The 9,692-nt window shown below is 55.4% G+C and overlaps 1 protein-coding gene across 1 annotated transcript; it reads right to left on the reverse strand.

Moving 5' to 3' along the window:
• Positions 1-1,444: 1,444 nt before the first annotated feature.
• On the reverse strand, positions 1,445-4,913 carry LYPD3 (LY6/PLAUR domain containing 3). The gene is made up of 5 exons (XM_028088032.1): positions 4,832-4,913; positions 4,144-4,275; positions 3,238-3,408; positions 2,795-2,956; positions 1,445-1,932 (listed from the first exon to the last, which is right to left on the reverse strand). Exons 1-5 carry the CDS (start codon positions 4,911-4,913, stop codon positions 1,445-1,447), a joined length of 1,035 nt encoding a protein of 344 aa, XP_027943833.1.
• Between the last annotated feature and the right edge of the window lie 4,779 nt (positions 4,914-9,692).

Consider the following 9,692-nt stretch of genomic DNA (forward strand, 5'->3'; position numbering starts at 1 on the left):
ACACCTGATACATGGATTACACACAAAACAGTACCTGATACACGGATTACTTGCTGTGGGTAAATTACTTTACTGTTCTGAGCCTCGGTTTCCCCAATCATCCCATCTGAGAATGTATATGGAAAATTAAATGAGACTCCAGGTGCAAACACCCATAGTACAGGCCTGGCAGCGTGATAAGACTTTTAAAAGTTATTAACCTTCCTTTAGTTACTATTACTGTTGTTCATGCTCTTATTAATTTCCTATTTTGTTCCTATAATCATCATTTACTTTGAGTTGTCATACTCTTTCTCATTAATAGTGATATTGGAAATATCACTATTATTATCTTGCTCTTGCCCACACCTGGTCACCCTTCCATCAAGCAGTCCCAAAGCCAGCCAGGGCCTCAGGCCCAAACCAGGCGTTCCCTCCCAGGGGCCTCTACGCCTTCATCTGATTGGAGGAGATGGAGGTGGAGTTCAGGCCCCAAGTCCCCAACATGAAGCAGAGATTGACAGCAGCACCCTTGAGACCTCTGGACAAGTGGGACACAGTGGCCAAGCCCACGGAAAGATTCTAAAGAAGCCAAACAGAAGACAAGGTGGGCGGGGCCTGGGGAGGGTGTACGACCTGTTAAACAAAGCTCTCCTCTGCTCCCAAACGTTGCTAAAAGCCCCATTCACCCTCATCCCCACTTAATGGTTTCACGGGGCATCCCCCTCGTCAATGGGACTGCCCCACAAGCTGGCTAAACCCCAGGAGATGAAAGGAATTCAAACCCCAACTTCCCCCAGGGCCATGGTTCTAGATCTCAGCTTCTCTGTTAAAGGTCTTGGCATTCCTGCCCTAGCTCGGCTAAGGGGTTACACTAAGAGGTCAGTGTAAGAGATGAATCCTTCAAAACACTATACAAAGGAATTAAATTTTTATTGAGACCTTTCTGTGCCAGAAGCTGACCACACAGGGGCATAAGGCACGGTCCCTGCCCTTGAGGAGCTCACAGTCTAGTAAGGAAGTCGGCTGCCCAAAAAATTGCCACAGAGATGGGGGGCAGGGGCAGCAGCCAGCACAGGAGGGCATGATTAGCCCACTCCACCCCCCATATTCCAGATTGGCTATAAGAAGGCAAACAGGAAGCTTATCATTATTTCTCCCATTTTCCCTGTGACAGCCCTGACTTTTCTCGGTCCCAGGCACCATGAGGAGAGGAGGGAGAGACAAAGATGAGGGAGATGCATTTCCTGCCTTCAAAAAGCTGCAACACCCTGGAAGGATATATACAATGGTAACTTTATTTCCCAAAGCCGCAAACCAGTGCAGCAGAAGCTGGGGAGAGTGGGGGAGATTGGAAGAACAGAGGCTGGGCCAGCCCAGTCCAGGCAGGGAAAGGGAAGTAATGGAAGAGAGGGTGCCCAGGGCCGGGGAATAGGGCAAGACGGAGGTTTCTAGATGGGAAAACTCATAGTAAGTTGCCAACAGTCACAGCCAACAGAAGGGCCCCCAACCCAATGGAGAAAGTTGCAGAGCCTTTACCATAGGCCACATCTTCTGTAGGGAACTGCCCCATATTACTACGGTCCTGGTGGCCAGCAGCACCTCCGGCCAAGCTAGATTCCTCTTTCCACGAGGTCTCAGGATGTACTTCCTGTGGAGAAGTCTGGCTGGTTGGGGCTGAGGTGGGTTTGGTGGTAGAGACAGCAGTGGTTGGGGCTGGGGTAGAAGTAGTGACAGAGGTGGTTGGGGCCAGAGTGGTGGGCTTAGGAGCGGGCAACAGGACAAGGGGTGGGATTCGAGGGGAGAAAAAGGTCTTGTTGTGGAGGTCCGAGTTACAGCGGGACCCCTGGCAGCAGGAGCCACTGAGTGTGAACCCTGGGCCTGTCACCGCATCCCGGGTGCAGAACTCGTCCTGGACACAGCCCCGAACAGGCAAGGATACAGTCACATTTGCTGCAGGAGGGAGACACAGGTAGGTCGGTGGTGGGAGGGTTGCAGATAGGGGCAAGACAAGGGCGAGAACCCCCAAAACGGGGGACAGAAGGGCTCTGCATCCATTAATCCGAAGTCTCAATTCAGGCCCCACTTTGAGAAACTCTGTCCCACTGTCTCTGGCACATGGTGAACCACATTTCCCACTTTTGAGAGGAAAAGTGTGTAGGATGAACTACAAGTCCCACAATGCCTTGGGAGAAAAGTTGGGACAGTTTGGCCAGGGATACACCTCTCACAAGACCAAAGAGCCCAACAAACTTTCCCTACAGCCCTCTCTTCATTTTTTTCCCCGTCTCTCTCCCTTCCACCCCCACCCCTGCCAAAATTTAGTCTTAAGAGTTCAGAACTACATCTCCCATAATACACCTGGCAGAAGAGGCGTCTGAAGAACATCCCCCAGGGCTCCCTGAGGCAGAGAGAGGCCAGCTGGATGAACTACCTCTCTCCTAAGTGGTTGGGCGGGGGGGGGGGGGCAAACCCCTTGAGTTTTAAGGAGTCGGAACTAGAGTCCCTGCAATCTAGAAGTTTGGAGGCTTATATTTCCCATAGCACTTCGTGCCGTTCTGCACCTGTCAGGCCTCTACGGAAATGTATTTCCCCCCAAAAACCTCTAGAGCAAAAGCATCCGTAGCCCCATGCTACGCTGGGCATAGAGCTGCATTTCTCCTGACGCTCTAGCATAAGACAAGAACTTAGGCCTACAGTTTCCAGAACGGGTTGGAGGTGGGGGAACTCTTCGGGTAAAGGGCTACCCACCGCCCATGAGGCCTCGGAGAGGCTACCACAACTCCTGTCGACCCCGAGCTCCCGACTCGCTCACCTGCCGTCAGGGTGACGTTACCGTCGAAGCAGCCCTTGTAGACCCGGTCGCTGGCGTTGTAGCAGCTCACGACGGGCGGCGCCGTGCCCTGGCACGCCTCGCGGCTCAGCCCCACGCAGCTGTAGCACTCGGCACCGTTGGACGGGTACGCACTCTCATTGCCTGCGAGGGCAGCGGGTTGGAGGGAAGGGGTCCAGAAGGTTCCGGAAGCACGTCTCCGCCCCCCGACGGACCCCGGGCTCAGTCCCCTAGCCCCGCCCAGGGTGTGACCCGACCCCACCCAGTGGCCTCGCTCCCTCCCCCAGCCCCGCCCCTAGCGTCCCACCCCACGTGGCCCCGCCCCCAGCCCGTGTCGAGTTCTCCCGCCTCCGGGTTGGGATCACCTTAGTGGCTCAGCGGCGGTGTGGCTCCGCCCCCGAGCCTAGGGCCCCGCCCCCACCGACCTGCGGGGTTGAGCGCTCGCGACGTGAGGTTGAGTTTGGTGTTGCAGCGGTCCTGGGAGCACTGCTGCAGCTGAATGAAGGCCAGAAGCCCGTGAAGGTCCAGGCCGCGGTCATTCTTGCCCGGGAGCCCCGAACCGCAGCCCCGCACTGCCACCGAGAACTGCCCGTGGACTGCGGAGAGCGGCGAGGGGGCGGAGTCAGGGGCGGGGCCTCGGGGCAGGGCCTCTAGTGGACCCCCCTTACCCCTCCCAGAAGAGAGCCGGGCCACGGTCGAAGGGCAGGGGCCTCAGAAAGCCGATCGAAAGACAGACGGAGGGGCAGAACCTCAAAGAGCTGAGTCCGAGGGAACAGACAGGCTGACAGACTCTGGACAAAACCGAGGGGGGAGGGCGATAGAGGGACGGAACCGCAGAAAGCATCCTAAGAAGGAACGGGGAGACTGACAGAAAGGGCACAGGCGCAGGGACAGGTGGGGACTCCCAGGAGCTGTAGCCTTCGATAGGGGCGGCATTCCCCCCGGGAATGGGCCAGCGGGGCGGAGCCTCAGTCTAGGGAACCTAGAGGGAGACCTCGAGAGGGCTCTGCATGATCACGGGCCTACCTGGATAGAGGATTCCGGCAGGGACAGGGTGAGTAGGGAGGTCTCAGGGGCGGGGCGCAAAGGGCTAGGGTGTGCCCTCGAAGGGGACCGGGTCCCAAATCCGGCCTTTCCCAGTTCACCCCACTCACCCCTCAGTCCCGCGCCCTAACGGCGTGGTTGTGTTGAAGGGCTTCCAGCCAGGCTGAAAGGGACGCTTTGAGGGCGCTGATGGATGTGGGCCCATTCAGAAGGGGCGGGACAAAAGGAGGCGGGGGCTGGCTGGCGGAGCGTGTAGGGGTGGGAATGGACCAGAGGGCCCCACTCACTGGTCTCCACCGCCCCCACGGCCTCTGTGCAGACGTCCACGCCCGGCGCGCACTTCACCGTCTTGGTCTTCTGCGGAGAGCATCCGTCGTCTGCTTTCTGCACGCAGCTGTAGCACTCCAGGGCCTGCGCTCCTGGGGATGCAGGGCCGAGTAGAACTAAGGGATCCCTACTGAAGCCTCCTCCCGAAAAGGAGAAATGGTCCTTCCCATGCCCTCTGTCCCCGGGACGGGACAATGCTGTTGCCCACCGTTTTGCAGGGCAGGAGTAAGGAAAACCTCCCCACAAATCTGGTGCCTCCTCTTCTTCAAGCCCCCTATGCCTGCAGTGGGGGCATCCTTCCCACAGCCCCTGACGCTCAAGATGGGGGATCCCGGCTCTGGATGGGAGGGACACCTTCCCACAGTCCTCCGTTCATGATGGCAGAACTCTTCCCACAGTCCAGGCAGCTCAGTGAGGAATCCCTTCCCACTGCCCTTCTGACCAGGGCAGGGGAATCCTCCCCTACAGCCCCCTCTGCCCAAAGTGGGGGATCTCTCCCACAGCCCCCTCGACCGGAGCAGATGATCTTTCCCACAGCCCCCTACTGCTCAGGATGGGAGATCCTCCCCACAGCTCCCCCTGTAGGAGACAGCTCCTTCCTAGAGCCCCTACTGTGCCCCCTCCATCCCCTCCTGGCCACAGACCCACCTCCTCCAAGAAGGAGCAGAAGCAACAGCTGCCCTGTCGTCCGGATCACTGCCTGGGCGCCTACTTTCCTGGCAGGGTCCATGACTCCGTCCTGCTCCCTCAGCGTCCCCCCTGGGTGTGCCGCCTCCCAACCTGGGCCCTCTTACCTGAGCCCAGGATGAGTAACCTCCCCCCAGGCAACCCTGGCCTTGCCCAACCAGGCCAAATCAGCGTCCGCCGTGGGGCGGGGCACCCACCCCTGGGTGCGTCACCCACAGCTGCTGAGGCGGGAAAGGGCAGGAGGCAAGGTTCCCTGACAGTCCCCAGGAGAAAGTCTGTGTGTTTGGGGCCCCCGGGGTGGGGGGGGGGAAGCAGGTAGAGGGGAAAGTACTGAGGCTCAGAATGGGGAAAAGGGTCTACTCGACACTCAGCACTCCGGAAATATTTCATGAGTACGTAACGGGGGGCAAGCTTTGGTTTGGGCAAGTGTTGGAGGGCAAGACAGAACCAGTGCCCGTCCTCACGGAGCTTACTGTCTGATGGGGGAGACAGATATTAAGTGATCACACCAACTGTTATATACAAGGAACAATGAAGGGAGAAGTGTAGGGAGCTCCAAGGAGGAGGTATGGAGGTATGGAGTCCAGGAGTGGGGGCTGGTTGGTCAGTGAAGCTTGCCGGGAGGTGTCCTTCAAGCTGTGGTTCAAAGACGGGGGGGCAGAGCCAATTACAAAGCAGAGGGAGGACATTCTGCTCAGACGACAAAGAGGAGGAAGGTGGGCGCTGAGGCCCAAAAGCCAGGCAGGGACTAGACTGGTCAGGACATTACAGGCCCTGTGAAGAGATTTCAGTGAATTCTGAGAAAGGTGGATAAATGTTAAGAGGCTCTAAATTTATGTAGAGCTCAGAAGCCTTACACAACTAAACCATACCATGTAACTCCGTTTACATGAAGTTCTAGAACAGAACACGGATTCCATCGTCCCAAAGGAGCGATGGTGATGAGCCCCCACTCTCTTCCTCGAGGCAGTAGTTATACGTGTGTACAAATCTGCAAAGAATTACCCAGCTGGGGATGCCTGGGTGGCTCAGTGGGTTAAGCATCTACCTTTGGCTCAGGTCCTGGGATCGAGTCCCGCATTAGGCTCCTTGCTCAGCGGGGAGCCTGCTTCTCCCTCTGCCTGCTGCTCCCCCTGCTTGTGCTCTCTCTCTCTCTCTCTGATTTTATTTATTTAATTGACAGAGAGAGAGACAGAGAGAGAGGGAACACAAGCAGGGGGAGTGGGAGAGGGAGAAGCAGGCCCCCTGCCGAGCAGGGAGCCCGATGCGGGGCTCGATCCCAGGACCCTGGGATCATGACCCGAGCTGAAGGCAGTCGCTTAACCAACTGAGCCACCCAGGCGCCCCTAAATAAATAAAATCTTAAAAAAAAAAGAATTACACAGCTGTATACTCATATACTTCGCTAAATGTACATTATATTTAAAAAAAGAAAAGAGAGAGAGAGAAAAAGAAAGGATGTCACTGTGGCCTCTGTGTAAAAAAGGAAAGGACTCTGCAAGGAGAGAGAAGGCCAGGGGACCAGTGAGGGAGCTGGACAGTCTTCCAGGTAAAGAAAAGCAGCCCCTGACATCAGGGAGTTGGCCAGGCACCCACAGTGAGGCCGTGGGGTTCTGTTACACACCAACACCAACACAGAACACCAACCCCAGCCAGGGCCACACTGTGACGTGCTGGAGGGGGACACACTCAGGACCACTGCATCACCGTGTCTGAATTCCAAAACAAACAAGAACATCCTGCGAACCGCAAAATGACTAAGCATCCCCGTATCCAGGCTCATATAAGTGACTGCCTATGTTACGTTAGGCTGTGTTATATTATAGTATTTATATAGATTATGTTTATTATATAATAACATTTATATTATTATACTATATTATATCATTATATAAGCTACATCTCTAACCTTCCTTTGTTTTTCCCAGCTCATAGATAAGATGTTTCTGTGCCAGGGAAAAATAGCGGCTGTGTCCATAAAGATATTGTCTATTCCCCAGACCCCGTTGGGCACCCCTATTCCCAATAATGACTAGCACCTCAGTCATATATATAGGTGACGTCACTTGGCATCATGCTGAGGCTCACAGAGAGAAAGTGAATGACTACTTGTGAAGTCATCCAGCACTGGGCCCCTGCCTCCTTGCCTTCCAGCCCTCCAGCCTTGAAATCCCAGCCCCGCTTAGGGTTTGCTGTGTGACCCCAAGGAAGTGTCTTTACCTCTCTGAGCCTCTGAGACATGTGTTTTATAATAAAGGAAGGAGCATCAAAGTATCAACTCTGAAATTGGACAGACTGAAATTTTAATCCTGCCTGTGCCATCCTCTTGCTGTGTGACCACAAGCAACTGGGACTCCCTCTCTGAACTTCAGCTGCCTCTTTTGCCAAAAGGACCTGAAAACCCCTATCTCCTGAGGAATGGAGCGAGGCAGGGTAATAATACTGTAACTATTGTGTGTTTGGGACCAGAGGCCCTGCAGGCCCCAGCTGCGTGGGAGAGTTTCAGGGAGGAACCCCAACTAGCCAGACCAGAAGAACTAGCATCTTGGGAGGGAGTGGTACCCAGGGTGGGGAGTCTCCTCTTGCTCAGGCCTGCCTGGATCCTGGGTGCTGACCCCAACCTGGCCCAGGCCCAGCGAGCAGAGGGAAGGCTGAATGCGGGGCCTCTCCTTACACCTGCTCTGTGATTCTTCCCTGCTCCTGTTCCCAGAGGTCACTGCAAAGTGATTCTAGAAACTGGTTCCCCAGATGTGTGAACAGAGAGGTCAGTGTAGAGGCAGTCCCCAGCTCTGGAGGTCAGGCCAGGGCCTCAGACAACCTTGAGGCCATATCCACTATGGTTTCCTGTACCCTGGGCCAAGGCAGGTCCAGAGCCCGGTGACATTCCCAGCCTATCTTCAGACCCACTCCCTCTGGGACATAGAATCTGGGATGTGTCAGAGAAGGGGTGGGGTTAGGGGCAGGGCTGGCTACATAATTTGTGGGGCTCGGTGCAAAATGTAAATATTGGGGGCCCGGTTCGAAAGGCAGGAAAGAATGCCATTAAAGGTATTAAAATAGAAATGCATTTTTCCTCTTTCTTCTGCCGTCTTTCTCCACTCCTCCTGGTGTTTAATGTCATATTCCCAAAGGCAAACACCTTGGACACTTGAGAGCACAGACCCTCACAGGTATCTGCAGACCTTGTCCCACAGCCAGAGCAACTGGGTTGCTGGGCTCCCCTTCCGGTAGGCAGCTGCCCACTGCCATGCCCCACCCGAGATGCTATGAGGCACGAGTGCATGACCCTGCTCTTCCCGGCTGCACCCAGGCCCTGCTGAAGTTGGAGGTGACAGTGGTCACGGGGCAGGGGCAGGGAGGGAAAGGCAGACAGAACCTGTCCCAGGGACGCGGGAGGTGGCAGGAGGTGAAGCCGTGTGTGAGCCAAGGCTCCAGTCCCCTCTAGCGCATACTTGACATCCCTTCAGACCGAACTTACGAGATCCAAATTCAAAAAGAAAATTAAGAATTTCCAGATGGCAACCACAGAGCATCACACCTGAAAGGGCTCTCGGCACAGGGACCTGTCAACTACACTGATCACATGTCCGAGGCTGGCCTCCGTGAGCACTCAGTCTGCAGAGGGGCTGGGGGATGAATTGATCCAAGAATCCAGATGTCTGGCACCCGGGGGTGGAGGCCAAGGGACACAGCCGTCCCCGGAGGGCCCAGGGATTGAGGTGTTTGTATTCCCAAAACTCAGGAGCACCGCATCTGGAGCCTTAAGAAATCCTGAAACAGGATGCCCAGGCCCTAAGCAAATAGGAACCAGAGAGACTGAGTGCCTCATTCCAGAGAGGTCTTTCCAGTGGGCGAAGACCTGTCTCTACACAGTGAGGGCCTAGAGTGGTCAGGGCTGTAGTGAGCAATCCCAGGGGACTGTGGAAGCCCAGAATAGGCACCTGATCCAGCCTAGGGATCAAGGAGAGCTTCCTAAAGGAGGGGACACCTTGAGTAAGACTGAAAGAATGGAGAGCCGTTTCTTTGTCTGCTTTGTTCTCTGCTGTCCTCGATCCTCAGCAGCTCTTTCTCATCAGTTTATTCAGCCAGCAGACGTTCCTTCAGCACCTAATTTGCACCTAGGCCTTTTGCTGTGTGCCAAGGACAGAATAGTGACTCGAACAACCTCCTGGGGCTCCCATCCAGCATAGAAGACACACTCATCGACAGTGATGACCCAGAGTCGTCAAGGCTGTGATGGCGGAGGCACAGGCTGGATCATGGCTGGCTGGCACAGGAAGCCCAGAGGAAGCACCTTGCTCAGCGAGGAGAATCAGGGAAGGCTTCCTGGTGAAGGAAACATCTGAGCTGTGACCAACATGATGAGTAGTAGGGTGGAGTGAGGAAAGGTACCTAAGCAAAAGGAACAGTATGTACAAAGACCAAGAGGTGAAAGGGAAGCATTTTTTCCACTTTCATGGAATGAATGTGCCCTATGGTGCTGAGGATGTGGTAGTAACCAGGACACCACTGGCTTTCACCTCATGGGACTCCTAGTCCATATGGGACACAGATCCATTACCAGTGATGACCTAGGGTGTTCAGGGATGGGACAGGGGAGCTCAAAGTGGGGTGCTTGATCCAGGGGGGCAGGAAAGGCTTCCTGGAGGAGGGGACACCCCAAGACCTGAGGAATGAGGAGCTAGCTGCTTAAGGACAGGGCAGAGGGAATAATTATGTGCCAAGGCCCAGGGGACAGGAGCCTAGAAGTTCTTCAAAATTGCCAACAGCCCAGTCAATTCAAAAAGGGTGGAAGCGGGGCGGGGGGGGGGGGGGCACAAAC

The sequence above is a fragment of the Eumetopias jubatus genome, unplaced genomic scaffold (assembly GCF_037043125.1).
Source record: "Eumetopias jubatus isolate StellerSeaLion01/CBP00866 unplaced genomic scaffold, mEumJub1_p1.0 scaffold_10, whole genome shotgun sequence".
Taxonomy (NCBI): Eukaryota; Metazoa; Chordata; class Mammalia; order Carnivora; family Otariidae; genus Eumetopias; species Eumetopias jubatus.